This window comes from Nomascus leucogenys, chromosome 9 (assembly GCF_006542625.1).
Source record: "Nomascus leucogenys isolate Asia chromosome 9, Asia_NLE_v1, whole genome shotgun sequence".
In the NCBI taxonomy this organism is placed as follows: domain Eukaryota; kingdom Metazoa; phylum Chordata; class Mammalia; order Primates; family Hylobatidae; genus Nomascus; species Nomascus leucogenys.
The window spans coordinates 67,441,095-67,459,002 of NC_044389.1; the positions used below are offsets into that span (position 1 = coordinate 67,441,095).

The following is a 17,908-nucleotide window of genomic DNA, read 5'->3' on the forward strand; positions in this document are numbered from 1 at the left end:
TAATATGTCCTGAGTCTCAATATTAGTTTTGAAGTTTTCCTTACCTTTTTATTGTAACTTTTTAATAATATCAAAATGTTAAAAGGTTAGTACAATGATCATCAGCATACCTAGGACTTAACAGTTATTAAGAGATTGCTAAATTTGCTTTATCTTGCCATATATACACAGTTGGCTCTCCTTATCTATGGGTCATGGCTCACTGCAGGCTCAACTTCCCAAGCTCAGGTGATCCTCCCACCTCAGCCTGCCAAGTACCTGGGACCACAGGCATGCACCACCATGCCCAGCTAATTTTTACATTTTTTTTGTAGAAATGGGGTCTCCCTATGTTGTCCAGGCTGGTCTCAAACTCCTTGGCTCAAGCAGTCCTTCTGCCTCGGGCTCCCAAAGTGCTCCTAAAGGTGAAGCACAGGACATGAAAACCCTCAGTGCACATCATCCAAGAGATGGCCAAAATCGGTCTGGTGATGGTCAGTTTTTAGGAAAGGGATGCATTGTGAAACTGGCAAGCTGTCATATCAAAGCTGCAAAGAGGGAGAGTCCAGTAGCAGCCTCAGATGACTAGTTAAAGGTGTTAAAAGAAGGGGCACTCTGTTTGTTGTTTTCTAGAGCTGGTTTCTGCTTACTCCTTAGGAAAGAATTCTGGCTAAAAATTAATAAGGAAGGGGCATAATGAGGCATGTCCAACCTCCTGTCCCATCGTGGCTGGAACTCAGTTTCTGAAGTTTCTCTGGTGTCCCTTTGGCCAAGAAGGGGTTTGTTCAGTCAGCCGGGGGGCTTGGGCTTTTATTTTTATTTCTCAATTATTTATAATACCTCATACAATATAAATTCTACATAAATAGTTGCATACTGTAGTTGTACAATATAGTATGCTGTATTGTTTAGAGAATAATGACAAGAAAAAAGTCTACGTGTTTAGTACAGATTCAGTCACCTTTTTTTTCCCTTTGAATATTTTTCATCTGAGGCTGGTTAAATTCACGAATATGGAACCCACAAATATGAGGGGGCCAACTATACTTGTTTTTCGCTCTAAATGAGGGCAAGGCAGAAAAGCTAGAGGCATTATTTATCTTGGCCCTCAAAAAGTGATGTACCTGTGAGGACCAATCATTAATAAGATCTCAGGTAAAAAACAAGTTTGGGATGGCAGTAATAATTCAGATTTCGAGTGAAACTCCTTCATTTTCTCTGTTCTTTTGTGTAATTCCATGGAGTTCTTTTCTTCTAGTGATCTTTATTCTTAATTTGGAATTTAAGACTTACATACATGAAACCATACAAAATAGTATGATCTTAATGTATAATAGAATGAGATATCACTGGAGGAAGATCAGAAGGAGCCAAACATCTAGGAAAGTCTTAAAATGGGCCTTAAAATTAAGTAAGATTTGAATATTGTAGATAGCATCTTAGGAATGGCAAAAAACAGAGCAGCAATCTTGTAGCCTGGAAGACTTGGCCCAATTCCATTTGAGGATAGAGAGATGACAGTCATAATTCCCTCAGCACAAAGTCACCGAGCTTCTGGTTGCAGGAATGGCCATGGTGGGTGAGACTGCTGGGTGAACAGGCAATCAAAACATGTCATACAAATGTTGGCATGCAAAGAGCTGCACAAAATGGGCTGAGGAGCTCCCCTAGCTTCTGATTGCTGCTAAAACAAATCACTAAAAACTTAGTGTCTTAAAACAATATAAACTTACCTTACAGTTCTGGAGGTCAGGAGTCCAAAATGGGTCTCCCTAGGCTAAAGTGAAGATGTCCCGGTAGGACCATGTTCCTTCTGCAGTCTGTAGGGGAAAATCTGTTTCCTTGCCTTTTCTAGCTTCTAGAGACTAACGGCATGCCTTGGCTGGTGGCCCCTTACACCTTGCTCAAAACCAGCATCACTGTACCTCTGCTTCTGTCATCTCTGACTCTGATCCTCCAGTCTTCCACTTATAAGGACCCTTGTGATTATATTAGACTCACCTGTATAATACAGGATAAGCTCACCACGTCAAGATCAGTTGACTAACAAACTTAATCCTGCCCACTTCCTTAATTCTCCCTTGAATTGTACCAACATCTTCACATGTTCTGGGATTAAGACGTGAATATCTTGGTGGGGGAAGTGGGGAGGGAAGCATTATTTTACCCTTGACAGGCTCCCTGAAGAAGAGTTTTCTAGAAATTACATCTAGGCTGATACCTTAAAGATAAAGAGGCACCAGTCAGGCAAAGCCAGGCTCAAAGAGGAAGAGCGTAAGTTATAAATAGAAGAATACTGTAGCACAATATTGAGAGGCTAAGACTCTTCACGCTGTGGGGAGCGCAGAAGCTTTAGTTCTGCAGAGCCTGGAGTGGCTGGGTGGGTGTGGCCAAAGCCCTGGCTGGAGAGTAAGAGGAGGCTGGGTTTATACCCTGTGATGAGGAGGTAGGTGGATGATGTAATCAGATTTGCCTTTTACTCAGGCATTTTATGTTATGTTGAGACACATTTGGTTTTCTCTTATCCAAGCATTGGGATCCACCACAAAGTGTAACTCCTGATTGGATTGGTAAAGTAGTACACTGGACCAACCAGTCACCTCCTTCCTTCAGTGGGGAATAGAACAGGGCTGCGGAGAAAGATCTGGGGACCAGTCTTTCCCTTTGCAGTTCAAATTAAAAAAAAATAAGGAGGCTTTATCAATTATAATTAATTAGTGTAGGATAGGACCACAGAGCCGATGAGTGAGGGAACCAGATTTCTGTCTATAAAATACAGTGTTGTGGGAGCAGTGGCTCACAACTGTAATCCCAGTACTTTGGGAGGCCAAGGTGGGAGGATCGCTTGAGTCCAGGAGTTTGAGACCAGCCTGGGCAACATAGGGAGACCCTGTCCCTACAAAAAATAACAAAAAATTAGCCAGGTGTGGTGGCTCCACCTGTAGTCCCAGCTACTTGAGTGGCTGAGGTGGGAGGATCGCTTGAGCCTGGGACGGTGAGGCTGTAGTGAGTCATGATAGTGCACTGCACTCCAACCTGGGTGACCCTGCCTCAAAAGAAATGAAGCAATGTTACCAAGTCCCTTGACCATTCTCTATCATTATAGAGGTCTTGAGCTTCCTCACTCTTCGTTCACCAAACTGCTGACTCATTAGGAATTAAATCAGTTTAGTCCTTCTCCCCAGCACAGATAGAAAGCGGTTCCTTCTCTTCACTTCCACTCCTGGGAGAAAGAGAAGGAATCCATGCCTATATGAAAACCATGAAGAAGGCCGGGCGCGGTGGCCATTCTCCTGCCTCAGCCTCCCAAGTAGCTGGGACTACAGGCGCCCGCCACAACGCCCTGCTAATTTTTTGTATATTTAGCAGAGACGGGGTTTCACCGTGTTAGCCAGGATGGTCTCAATCTCCTGACCTCGTGATCCACCTGCCTCAGCCTCCCAAAGTGCTAGGATTACAGGCTTGAGCCACCGTGCCCAGCCTGGACTATTCTTTTCCATTGATCATTTTGTCTGTTTAGTCAATGCCACATTGTCTTGATGACAGTAGCTTTATAAGAACTCTTGAAAACAGGTAATATAAGTCCTTCAACTTTATTCTTTTTCCAAACTTGTTTGGCTCTTCTATGTTCTTTGCATTTTCATAGAAATTTTAGAAAAATTTCTACAAAAAAGCCTTCTGGGATGTTTACAGAAGAAGGTGATGCTCAGCAAGGCTTGAAGCAGTGAATGAGAATGGAAATGGAGGGAGGCTTGGCACGGTGGCTCACACCTGTAATCCCAGCACTTTGGGAGGCCAAGGCATGTGGATTGCTTGAGCCCAGGAGTTCAAGACCAGCCTGGGAAACATGGTGATACACCATTTCTATGAAAAATGCCAAAAAAGATTAGCCAGGTTTGGTGGTGCATGCCTATAGTCCCAGCTACTTAGGAGGCTGAGGTGGGAGGATGGCTTGAGCCCAGGAGTCTGAGGTTGCCATGAGCCAAAATCACACCACTGCACTCCAGCCTGGGTGACAGAGTAAGACCCTGTCTCAAAAATAAATAAATAAATAAATAAAAATTAAAAAAAAAGAAAAAGAAATGGAGGGAAAGAGAAATGACAGACTTGGTGCCGACTGAATGTGTTGGTTAAAGGAAGCAGATGTCAAGTGTTAAGGTGATGCCTAAGTTTCTGACCTGAGTAATTGGTTAACTGGATTGGTGGTAGTATCTTCTCCAAAGAAGGAATTACGGAAGGCGGCAGCATTTTGATGTGGAAGAGAGAGAAGTCCATTGCTTCTGTTGAATTTCAAATGATGCCAGTGGAAAACCACCTAGAGATGACATGTTGGAAGCTGGAGACATAAGTTTACGGGGAGTCATCGGTGTATGGGGTCCATGAGATCACGTGGTGGTGGGAGAACACAGGCCCAAGATAGAAAGTTGAGGATCATTATCTTTAAATTATGAGCTTGAGAATAAGCAGCTACGAATTTTTAGGTTCTTGTAAACATTTTAAATACCTTCATTCAGGTAGGGTGGCTCACCCCTGTAATCCCAGCACTTTGGGAGGTCGAAGCAGGCAGATCACCTGAGGTCAGGAGTTCGAGACTAACCTGGCCAACATGGCGAAACCCCATCTCTACTAAAAATACAAAAATTAGCCGGGCCTGGTGGGGCATACCTGTAATCCCAGCTACACGGGAGGCTGAGGCAGGAGAATCACTGGAACCTGGGAGGCAGAGGCTGCAGTGAGCTGAGATTACACCACTGCACTCCAGGCTGGGTGGCAGAGTGAGACTCCATCTCAAATAAATAAATACATAAATACATACATACATACATACATACATACATACATACATACATACCTTCATTCAATGTGCACAATGTTGCATGGCTCTATTTGATCATTAAAAGTATTATAGTACTTCCTTCTTTTCCCGGATCTCCATTCACACTCTTATTTTCCTTTTCAAGTCTAGCATCTTTGTAACAGAGTCTACACATTAAATACAGTAAAACAAGGGCCCCTGCTATTCATTCTCATAGTTGAGTAACATTGCTCCAAAATGCCACTATTTAGAAATTATCTTGTATTCTTTAATTACTAGAATGAAATAGACTTCTAGTTCAATTTACGTTTTTATTTTGTGTTTCTCTAAACAGTATAAAATAGAAATCAGAAGCTTAAATAATGTAAATAAAAGCAGGACAGCCTTGTTGAGGGTAGAGAGGGGAGGGTTGCAGCACATCACCATTATTGCAAAGTGGACTTTGAAGTGGCTTGCAAAGAATTTTAGTATTTTGAGGAGCACAATTTGAATGCTAGTCTGATGGTTTTAGTATTTTATAAATAAGAAAACCAAGACCTGAGTTTCCTTCAGATTAAGTGATTTGCCATTTGTCTCACTGCTAGTTAGAGTAGAGGTGGAATTAGGGCTGATTCCTAGTCTTATGCACTTTTTGTAGGATGGCGATACTGCCCTAGAGAACCACTTCCGTTAGTCACCATCCCCACTAACCCTCACACCACCCCTGTTAATACTCTGGGTTATTAAAGATGAAAAGAAAATGGCAGGGAAAAGAAAAAAAAACTGATGTGTTTCCCTTGTTCCAGATGTCCAAGCTCTGTGGCTTATGAGACTGACAGCAGGTGCCCTGCCATTTTCTGAGGGGATGTTCTGTATGGTTGTTTATTAATTACCATCTCTCTCTATTTAAGCAGCTTCAGGGCCAACTGACTCTTGGTGTCACAGTGGGAATTTGACATTTCTATTTCTCATTTGTCATTTAGAGTACATTGATACTTTTAATTTCGTAATTGCATACTTAAAAAGTCAGTAAACTAAAGTATATTAGTGCTTTATGAAAACTGAAAATACTCCCGAAGGCTAACATTATATTTGGTGAGCCTCCCAATGAGGAATTAGAAGACTTGATTCAATCATAATATTATCTTGCTGCTTATTTGAATTTACTAAGTCCTTGGCACTATACTAAATGCTTCATTTGAGGGATGAAGAAACAGTTCAAATGGGTGATGACATTTGCTGATGTTTTGGAGCTAATAAGGGCTGAGTTTGGATTGAGAATCCTCAGCATTCTGAATTGTTGGGTGCTTTTATTCCTAGGATTATTTCAGGCTCGATATCCTGCTCAATGCTTTGTCTATTTGTATTTGCCTCCAGGGAATATTCTCTTTCCTCTATCCCAGTTCAACACCCTCACTCCAGTTTCCTCCTCTGTAAGCCATTCTCCCAAGGTTTCTGTGTGTTTACCACTCATAACTGAAAGCTGCCAGGGTAGGATGGAAAGGGTAGGGCCTGAGGGGGGAGAGGTTGTGGAAGAGGAAAGAACATGGCAGTGGAGACTTGTAGCAGAATGAACAACTTTAAAACTGAGCATTAGATGACATTTCTGTTTTGAAAATTGCATTGACCACCCTATCCCTGGAAATTCTGCAGTGACCACCTTTGTTTAAAGGCCTAGAGCTCCCTGCCATCTCCAGCATACTCACGCAGCTCCTGTACATGCACTCGGATGTCAGTTTGTGTTTTAAATAACTTCTTTAAAAATCTCATCACCAAATGCTGTTGATCATAGTTTACCTACCAGTAAAATAGAGATGAGGTCCATTTGACTTGCTACAATTGGGATTCTCTCTCGAGGATCTAATAAAAATGATGGAAGTTGAAATGTTTACAAATATATGTGAAATACTACGCTCATGTAAGATATTACTCTTATTGTTGATGCTTTAATCGAAATCAAATTTAAAAAGGGACTCTTAACAGCTGACCGGAATCTACATGGAACTAACACCGTGATCTCCCAGTTAAGTGGCAAAGCAGTACATATCTGATTTTAGCGGTATATTTCTGATTTAGAAAATATGGGAGCTTCTTTTGTGTCTTTTGTTTAAAGTTATCCTTTGTATTATTAATAGTAGATTTTAGCAAAGATAGTCAAATCTTCCTAACAAAGAAGTATAGCAGTGCTAAGATATTCAAGATAAATAGTAATTCCGTTGTTTCAGATTATGTAACTGAGATTTGACACACTGAGCAATAAATGAAATGTATTGGCCAGCATGTGCTTTTTTAAATGTGATTTTGCAAAGTAATTTGTCTTTTTAATTTTAGGAAACAGATATTGATGACAGATATGGAGATTTGGATTCCAGAACAGATTCTGATATTCCTGAAATTCCACCATCCTCAGATAGAACCCCTGAGATTCTCAAGAAAGCTCTATCTGGTTTATCTTCAAGGTATGATTGGATGAAGATGAGTATATCTTAGTGCACAAGATAGGCTTTGAGGTTATCCTTGTCCATATAATAAATTTGGCTTTTTGTAAGTTTTCCAGCTATGGTATTAGGTGGTCAAAAGGGCCACCTAATATCCGAGGTATAGTTCTGTGTATTTATTGTGTATCCACCCTTAAAACCTTGTGAAGTACAAGAAGACCAAGGCCGAGAGGTTAATTGTTGAAGGCTACAGAGCTAGTAAGATACAGACCTGGGATTCTTACCTTGGGCTGTCAGATTCTGAAGTCTGTGATCTATTTACCGCGTCACGTTGCTTTTTCTGGTATTAGAACACCTAATAAAGAAAACTCCATAGTCTCTGTTCCCTATTTTTCAAATGCCAGACAGAAATAGTTATTTTTTTCTTTTTTCTTTTCTTTCATTTTTAAATAAGACGGGGTTTCACCACGTTGCCCAGGCTGGTCTTGAACTCCTGGGCTCAAGCAGTCTGCCCACTTTGGCCTCCCAAAGTGCTGGGATTACAGGCGTGAGCCATGACACCAGGCCAGTATTTTTTTTTTCTTTTAACTGAGTTTAAGATTATTGTTTAAAACTGCGCAACTCATTACCATTTTATATTTGTGCAACATGTAAAAATGTGTAATGACCATGAGATTTCAGCTAATTATATTACCCTTCATTGTATACTTTAGTAATATGAATTATAAAATTTATAAAAGCAAAATAAACCTAAGCTTTTGTCCAGATTAATGTATGAAATGTTACGTATTGGTATAGAAAGAACAATGTTTTCCCAACTTTTTAACACTATGACACAGTAAGAAATACATTGTATACCACATTCCAAGACACACAAATGTATATTTTAACTGCTGCAAAAATGTTATGAAACAATTATTCCCATTACTATGTAATACCCTCTGATTTATTTTCTATTTGATGCTGTTCTATGTTATTGAACAAAAAATGCTACATGTAACTTACTCAGTAGATTTTACTACTCTTGGGTCATAGCCTGCAGTCTGAAAACCACTAGTTTAGTCGTATCTAGTAAATATAATATGAATTTTTCTTTTTTTTTTTACTTTGTAAGGGATAACCATATTAGAATATATTGGTTAAAAGCAACATTTTCATATTTCTTAACCAATAGAACATATCTTTGATCTGCTGTGAAAAGCATGATTATTTGAATAGTTCTTGTTCCCAGTTGTTTTCATGACCTAATTCACAGATGTACCTTTGCATTAAAATCTTATTAAGTCTATCTCAGACCTGAAATTTTGTGTAGTTGATGTTCTATAACAATGATGCCAGATTTGTGTGTGTCATTCATAATAAGATCTTCCTTAATCATGAAGTTGTTTTTTTCTGATATAAAGTAACAATAGCAAATACTAGCAGCTAATATTTATTTAGCGTTTACTATGTACTAGCATTGTTTCAGGCACTTTATATGTATTGACTAATATTCTCATGGCAGCCTCGTAACACAGGTATACAAATATGGAAACGTAGGCAGATATTATATATCAAGGGTCATGTAGCTAGTAAGTTCTGGAAACACATTCTGAACCTAGGTACTGTGGCTTCAATGCCTGTATTCTTATCTATGCTATTTATGAGTGAATTGATTTTAGAAAATGAACAATAGATAGTATAATGGTTTCAATCTTCTCAAGAAACTTTTCTACAAAGATTACATGAATGTTTTACATGTAATCTGTTTTAAACATTTTTATCCTGTTTTTAGTCTAATATTGAAAACAGACTGTCTTGCAAAGCCTTAGAATTTGTAGATACATAGGATTAAAAATAGTAATTACATAAGAAATGTACATTACTTACAGAAAAAAAAATCCTATAATCCTCCTGCCAAGACATTAATATTTAGAATACTTTGGTGTTTACTCTTTGAGGCTTTTTTCTTGTGCAGTGTGTGTGTGTGTGTGTGTGTGTGTGTGTGTATGGATGTGTGTAAAGCAAAAATAAGATTGTACTGTTTTCTACCTTACTGTTTTCATTTTCATTCCATGGTATTATTAGGAACAGCATTTCATGCAGGATCCCAAATATATTTCAGAAACATTTTTAACGTCTGTATGATATATTTTGCTGCATGGCTATAGTCTAGTTTATCCAACTGACCACCTATTGCTGGGCACTTAGTATATTACTAAGTGTTCACAATTAAAAATACTTCTACATTAAACATTTTCCTTTGTAGCTAACTTTATTTTGACATCCATTAATTATTTCCTTAGGATAAAGTCCTAAAAGGGAAATCGCTTGGTCAAGTTTTATGCCCTCCCCTTACTTTTTTTTTTAAACAGGGTTTCACTCTGTTGCCTAGACTGGAGTGCAGTGGTGCAGTCTCAACTCACTGCAACCTCTCTACCTCTCAGGCTCAAGCAATCCTCCCACCTCAGCCACCTGGGTAACTGGGACTACAGGCATGAGCCACCATGCCTGGCTAATTTTTGTATTTTTTATAGAGACAGGATTTTGCCTTGGCTTGTGGTCCTTTATTTACCTCTGACTAGATTTGTGACTTAGCCCAGTTTCCTAATCCATCCATTAATCCGCAAACAGTTATATCTGTACAACTACATGGAGCCTTTCAGCCATAGCATTTTTGACTCTACACTCATTTTTAGTTCTGCCTGATGCTCATGCTTTCATGAGAAGTTTATGTCTACATAGTTTGTTAAACAATAGAGGGAAATAAAGTTGAATGAATGCAATTTGACTACCTTATGAAGAAACTTGGAAGCTGGAAAAAAATGCGTGTTATTGGTATGTTGGTATTTTAGATCCTGTGTGCAAAAATGACATGATAAAAGGAATATTTGAAAAGAGTATTTGTTGGAAGTATTTAAACTATATTGGAGAGTGATTGAAAGCAAGGAATGTAATCCTTTTTTCTTTTTTTTTTTTTTAAGAGACAGTATCTTGCTCTGCCACCAAGGCTGGAGTGCAGTGGCACAATCATGGCTCACTGCAGCCTTGACCTCCTGGGCTCAAGTGATCCTCCCACCTCAGCCCCCGACATGCCCTGCCTCCTCTCCCCCCACTCCCCCCGCCCCTCAGTAGCTGGGACCACAGGCGAGTACCACCATGCCCAGCTAATTTTTGCATTTTTTGTAGAGCTGGGTTTTTACCATGTTGCCCAGGCTGGTCTCAAACTCCTGGGCTGAAGCAATTCTGTATCTTATGAAGGCAGCTAATATTTCTGTTCTAAGAAGGGAATGAGGGCTGGGCATGGTGGCTCACACCAGAAATCCCAGAACTTTGGGAGGCCAAGGCAGGAGGATCACTTGAGCCCAGGAGTTAGAGACCAGCCTGGGCAAGATAGTAAGACCCTGTCTCTATTTTTTTAAAAAAAGGAGTGAGGACTTGTGCTTAGAATAACTGCATATATGTTACTAGACTTTAAGTTGAATCAAAATCTCTTGTAACATAATTTAAATGCTACCAGTTGAATTAATAAAAATCAGAAAAGTCCTAAAGAAAAACAGCGACAATTCTAAATACAGAAGTCATCAGTTGTATATAGGAGCATTCAGAAATTCTGGATTTTTCATACAGAGCTGCCAACAGTTTATATGACGTGGTAACACAAGGAGTGATTATTTGTATGGCATACTGGGGATGAAGTGTGAGGCTTGTGGCGGTGGTGGGGTGCGGTCAGGCATGCCAGGCCCTTACAGCGAGGGTTGAGGGAGGCCAGTTCTCAGCATGGCAGGGACCAGCTGGTGTACCAGCAGGAAAGCTCTGCTCTGAGGAGCAAAGAAAGGCCCAAGGATAAGGAAATACTTCGTTTTTTGGAGATGGAGTCTCGCTCAGTCACCCAGGCTGGAGTGCAGTGGCGCGATCTCGGCTCCCTGCAAGCTCTGCCTCCGGGGTTCACACCATTCTCCTGCCTCAGCCTCCCGAGTAGCTGGGACTACAGGCACCCACCACTACGCCTGGCTAATTATTTTGTATTTTTAGTAGAGGCGGGGTTTCACTGTGTTAGCCAGGATGGTCTCGATTTCCTGACCTCGTGATCTGCCCGCCTCGGCCTCCCAAAGTGCTGGGATTACAGGTGTGAGCCACCGTGCCAGGCCAAGGAAATACTTTTACTAAAGGCTTTGTCCCTAATCAAAGAAAGCAGTCAATACACTTTGAACAATAGAAGTGTCCTTTCATCTGTCTTTATCCTCAGTGGCTGACCTCTTAGGTAACTGGCACCTCACTCCTTCATTTCACTGAAACCACTGTTCTTTCAGTTTTAGTTTGGTATTATTTTTCATTATTTATTCTTATTGGCAGTCTGTGCTGTCTATATCATATTCTTAAAATCATGACTGTATTCATCTGCCATCCTAATTGGGCATCATCTCTTTTGAGGGCTTTTGTATCTGGCTCGTTCTTCCCCTCCATGTGGTCCCTGGTGGGATACCTGACTTTCATATCCACCCTGACCACCTAACTCCCTAACCTCACGATTTATTCCCCACTCATATTTAACAAAAATTATTTTCTTTCTGGCCAGGCATGGTGGCTCACACCTGTAATCCCAGCACTTTGGGAGGCCAAGGCAGGCAGATCACGAGGTCGGGAGATCAAGACCATCCTGGCTAATACAGTGAAACCCTGTCTCTACTAAAAATACAAAAAAATTAGCCGAGTGTGGTGGCGGGCGCCTCTAGTCCCAGCTACTCGGGAGGCTGAGGCAGGAGAATGGCGTGAACCCAGGAGGTGGAGCTTGCAGTGAGCCGAGATGGCGCTGCTGCACTCCAGCCTGGGCGACAGAGTGAGACTCCATCTCAAAAAAAAAAAAAAAAAAATTATTTTCTTTCTTGGCTAACATAACTTTAAAAGTTAATTTATCTCCCAGTGTGTGAATGAATGCTGTTTGTTTTTTGTTTTTGTTGTTTGTTATCATATAAAGTGAAGTAGTGGAATCTTAAAGTATAGTTAAGGAAAATTCATAAATCTGGCAAATCAATACTGAAACCATACAAAAAACCTTAAGAACACGTTAAATACTAACTTTACGTTTTCTTTGTAGGTGGAAAAACTGGTGGATACGTGGAATTCTCACTCTAACTATGATCTCATTGTTTTTCCTGATCATCTATATGGGATCCTTCATGCTGATGCTTCTTGTAAGTTTTTGACTTTTCCCTGAGTGTCTCTTGCTTTGTTTTTCAACATTTATATAAGATTGAAGTAATTTGAGCATATCATAAAAAAGAAGCTAATTCAACACTCAGTCATAGCATATTTAGTTCCTCTAAGTGTCTTTTATTTCATGATATGATCTGACTTAATCTTTTCTGTTTGCAAAATGACTATTCAGTGTGTTCATTCAGCAGAGACCAAGTTTGTGTAACAGGTACATGTCTATGTGTCTGACATTGTGCCAAGCATATTTTATAAAAGATATGACATGAGCCTGGGCAAAAAAACATGAGCCTGAGACCTTGTCTCTACAGAAAATTTTAAAAAATAAGCTGGGGGTGGTGGTTCACACCTATAGTCCCAGCTACTGGGGAGGGTGAGGTGGGAGGATCACTTGAGCCCAGGAGGTTGAGGCTGCTGTGAGCTGTGATTGTGCTACTGCACTCCAGCCTGGGCAACACAGTGAGACCATCTCAAAAAAAAAAAAAAAATGACAGAAATATGCACTTACATAACATCAACATATGACTATTAGCTAGATTCCTGATTTCAAGGAACTCAGTGTAATGGCAAAAACATACAGGTAATCATATGAATAAATAGTATGATAAATAAGCGAGATAAGTTCTATGGTAGAACATGTTAGGAGTGCACGGTAGAAAAGCACCTAATCCAGTCTGAGGGAGAGATTAGGAGGGGCTTCCAGAAGAGACAGTGCCGAAGCCAAGTCCTGAATACTGGACAGGGGAAGGAATTCCAAAATGGAGACATCATGAGTGGGGCGTGGAGGTAGTGAGAGGATGTGGTCCATTGGAAGATCTGCAAGTTGCACGTGTAGAGGGTGTCTATATAGGGCACTGGAGAGGCAAGGAAAAACCATTCTGGGAGTTTTGGATTTTGGTGTGTGTGGGAAGCTCAACAAGTCAGGAAGCCAAACAAGTATTTCAACCCTTCATTCATTCGTGTAACAAACGCTTCCAAGATGCCTGCTATATGCCAGGCATTACATTAGTTCTAGGGATGATACAGTGGTACTGAGAAAAATGTACCTGTCTCTGCCCTCATGGAGCATACTATCTGCACTTTAAAGAGCTGATTATGTATTTACAGTCAGATGCCACCTGATGACATTTTGGTCAGTGATAGAGAACTGTACGACGGAGGTCCTATAAGATTATAATGGAGCCAAAAAATTCCTATTGCCTCATGATTTTATTCCAATTGCCAAAAGTATTCAGTAAAGTAACATGTACAAATTTATAGCCTAGGACCAATAGGCTATACCATATAGACTAGATGTATAAGAGGCCATACCATCTAGGTTTTGTAAGTATACTCTATGATGTTGGCACAACAACGAAATTGCCTAATGATGCATTTCTCAGAACATACCCCATTGTTAAGCAACACATGACTATATATAATTACAAACTACAATAAGGATTTGAAAAAAAGAATAATACTAAGAGAGCAAAGATGGAGCTGGGAGACTTTCCAGAGGCACAGTGCCAAGCACGTGGGCTGCAATCTGAAGGTTGAGTGGAAATCAACAAGGTAAAGGATGGAGTCTTGGGGAGGACCATCACAGGCAGAGGATTTCTGTGTGCAGAAGCCCAGATATTTAAAGCATGAAACATTTGAAGCCCACAAGTGTTGAAACCGAGGAGAAATGCATTTGTCCAATGCATTCATCAAGCACTTAGGCAGTGCTGAGCATGGTTTGACAGCACACAGTGAGAGCCTGCTCTCCGGGGTGCCCTGTGGCCTCCTTTATTAGTATTATCATTGTTATTACTTTTTCTCATTCCTTCTCAGTTAAACCAGGTTCTTCTTATGTACTCATCTCCTTCATCTCTGATTTCTCTTTACCCACTTAGAAATGTGTTTATCCGTTTTGCCAATCTCCCTCCATATTCAATTCTATTCATAGCTCATAAGCTTATGAGCTATATGATATGGTTTTCCTTTTATTTTTGTAAAAGAATAAGTTTTGATGTGAAATTAGACATGATGAAAAAAAATTCCATCAGCTCTTGAAGCCACTTAAAGTGGCTTTTATAAGCACCTCAAAGCCTCTTTCACTTCTCTTTTTGTCATCTCATTAATTTTTCACTTCCTTGGGGAAATCAAGTAATGAAAATGAATAAGAAGTTAATTTCTTTTTCTGCTAATTTGCTAAGATCTTAAAGTCCTTTTTCTCACGAAGGAAAAATGGATAATAAATAGGATAGACTTAATGTGAGGGCAGAGGAAGCTGAGCTTGAAAGCCAAGTGGGCAGGCGTGGGCAATTGTCTGGGTTTGATTCCAGGAAGAGGCCCCCCAGCTCCCAGTCTTCTGTCGCTGAACATGCCAAGGGCTAAAATGATCACCATTGGCCCTGGGACTTGGGCATTTAAGAAGCAAGTGTGTGCAGAGCACTTTTCAGTGCCAGGTGGTAAGTGGGCAGGCTTGAGGAAGAAGGGACCAAGTGAGAGCAAGGAGCCCCACAAGTCTTTGTGGGTGAAGGGACCTCTGAGTATGATTTTGAGCAGTGTATCAGGGTGGAGGCAGCACTGTGAGCAAAGGTCCAAGTGGCTAGAAGTGTGCCACTTGGACCTTTGCTCACAGTGCTCCCTGGGTGGCAGAAAAGGTGCTTTTTCCTTGAGCACAGGGCTGAAAAATAATTAGAGATCAGATTCTGGAGGGCCTTGCTATGTGAAGAAGTTTGGGTTTTATTTGGGAAGCAGTAAGGAGAAGTATTTTGGGAGAATTTATTTGGAATTAAGAATTAAGAAGAATTTATTTGGGAGAGGTAAGGAGTAAGAAGAAAATGTTGATCTAAGATATCAGAAACCACCAGTATCCTAGATACAGTGACTTAGGCAGATTTGGTGGGTTCCCCTGTGATTTACATTTTTCTCCAAACTGAACTGTTGAGTATAATAACTAGGGCAAGAATTTGTGGATAAAAACTATTTTCTAACCGCTCTTTAAGACAAAATTCAAGAGAGTTTTAAAGACATGCATGCATACATTTGGATTCTGATTTTTTAAGAGAACCATAAGTGTGCCTACAGTACTTGAGTTTTTTTGTTTATTTTTTTCTACTATGAAAGGAAAATATGATCTTATTACAAGTTATTTGCTTCAATTGGCAAGTTTAATTAAAGGAGAAAATAAGAATGTTAAAGATCTGGCCAGGTGTGGTGGCTCATGCCTGTAATCTCAGCACTTTGGGAGGCCAAGGCAGGTGGATCATTTGAGGTCAGGAGTTTGAGACCAGCCTGGCCAAAATGGTGAAACCCCATCTCTATTAAAAATGTAAAAATTAGCCAAGTGGTAGTGGCATGTGCCTGTAATCTGAGCTACTTGGGAGGCTGAGGCAGGAGAATCGCTTGATCCTGGGAGGTGGAGGTTGCAGTGAGCTGAGATCACACCACTGCACTCCAGTCTGGGTGACAGAGTGAGATCCTGTCTCAAAAAAAAAGAATATTAAAGATCTAAGTAAAGTAGGTTTGAACTGTTACTGGTTAAGTTTATTACATACACATACATGCATAGATATATATATTATGTTTATATGATATTTATGATAAGAATATGGATGATTCACACATATAGTTGGTACTCAATTAATACTACTTTATGTGTTTTAAAACCTTATTTCTATTCCTATTCTTAACTAGATCATTTATATTTTGAGAAGGACACGTTGTATCTAGCTTGCAGTTGCCTTATAATGTCAGCACTCAAAAATGACAAATTCAAAAAAAAAAGTTTGGCGGCTAGCAGGTCCTCAGTGGAAGCAGGCTGGGCGCCGCGATGTTCGACGGGACACACCGGCGGAGAGTGACCTCGGGGTTAAGGGGTGGGGCTGACGTCAGGAGCCAAGATGGCGGCGGTGGTCGCGCCGGTTACCGGCCGCAACCCTTGGCGGAGCCTGCCTGCAGGCCTCCTGAGGAGCCCAGACAGCTGCAGCCGCAGCTGCCCGTATCAAGAAATTTGCCATCTATCGATGGGACCCAGACAAGGCTGGAGACAAACCTCATATGCAGACTTATGAAGTTGACCTTAATAAACGTGGCCCCATGGTATTGGATGCTTTAATCAAGATTAAGAATGAAGTTGACTCTACTTTGACCTTCCGAAGATCATGCAGAGAAGGCATCTGTGGCTCTTGTGCAATGAACATCAATGGAGGCAACACTCTAGTTTGCACCCGAAGGATTGACACCAACCTCAATAAGGTCTCAAAAATCTACCCTCTTCCACACATGTATGTGATAAAGGATCTTGTTCCCGATTTGAGCAACTTCTATGCACAATACAAATTCATTGAGCCTTATTTGAAGAAGAAGGATGAATCTCAGGAAGGCAAGCAGCAGTATCTGCAGTCCATAGAAGAGCGTGAGAAACTGGACGGGCTCTACGAGTGCATTCTCTGTGCCTGCTGTAGCACCAGCTGCCCCAGCTACTGGTGAAACAGAGACAAATATCTGGGGCCTGCAGTTCTTATGCAGGCCTATCGCTGGATGATTGACTCCAGAGACGACTTCACAGAGGAGTGCCTGGCCAAGCTGCAGGACCCATTCTCGCTATACTGCTGCCACACCATCATGAACTGCACAAGGACCTGTCCTAAGGGTCTGAATCCAGAGAAAGCTATTGCGGAGATCAAGAAAATGATGGCAACCTATAAGGAGAAGAAAGCTTCAGTTTAACTGTTTCCATGCTAAACATGATTTATAACCAGCTCAGAGCCGAACATAATTTATATCTAATTTGAGTTCCTTTAAAGATCTTGGTTTTCCATGAATACAGCATGTATAATAAAAATTTTAAGAAATAAGTGTTATTCTACTTTATTAACAACAACAAAAAAAAGTTTTATTAAAAACTTCTAGGAGGTCGGGCGCGGTGGCTCACGCCTGTAATCTCAGCACTTTGGGAGGGCGAGGCGGGCAGATTGCTTGAGGTCAGAAGTTCGAGACCAGCCTGGCCAACATGGTGAAACCCTGTCTCTACTCAAAATACAAAAAATTAGCTGGATGTGGTGGCGCACACCTGTAGTCCTAGCTACTCAGGTGGCTGAGGCAAGAGAATCACTTGAACCCAAGAGGCAGAGGTTTCAGCGAGCCGAGATTGCGCCACTGCACTCCAGCCTAGGCAACAGAGTGAGACTTTGTCTCAGAAAACAAACAAATGAAACTTCTAGGAAATTACAGCTACTATTTTAATATGGAATGCATATCCATGTTCCTTAAAAGGCCTTCTATTTGTAGTTTTTAAATTGTATTCACAGCTTAGAATCAAACTTTCTAAGTGATGGAGTTACTAAAGCATGTTTTGATTTAAAGGCAGATGTGAACACATAGAAGATATTGAAAGAGGTTCCCCCCCCACCCCGCCTTCTTGGAAACTGTTGTCATTAAGTTTTAATTCATGCTGTGTAATTTACTTTTAAATCATGTGTTTACTTTTTCCCATTATGAGAGTTGTGTGTATTCAAATTACTTTGGAAAATAG

General features: G+C 40.7%; 1 protein-coding gene and 1 pseudogene across 3 annotated transcripts in view; both read left to right on the top strand.

Annotated features, from left to right (window-relative positions):
* The window catches only part of CDS1 (CDP-diacylglycerol synthase 1), a 67,234-nt gene that overhangs the window by 11,974 nt on the left and 37,352 nt on the right, over positions 1-17,908 (top strand). For both annotated transcript variants that reach the window (XM_030819086.1, XM_030819087.1), the window contains exons 2-3: positions 7,106-7,233; positions 12,290-12,386. In XM_030819086.1, coding sequence (XP_030674946.1) covers positions 7,106-7,233; positions 12,290-12,386 — 225 coding nt within the window. The remainder of the gene's footprint in view (positions 1-7,105; positions 7,234-12,289; positions 12,387-17,908) is intronic.
* Positions 16,275-17,139, top strand: LOC100600044 (annotated as a pseudogene). Its single transcript, XR_121780.4, has one exon. The product of XR_121780.4 is annotated as a succinate dehydrogenase [ubiquinone] iron-sulfur subunit, mitochondrial pseudogene (transcript).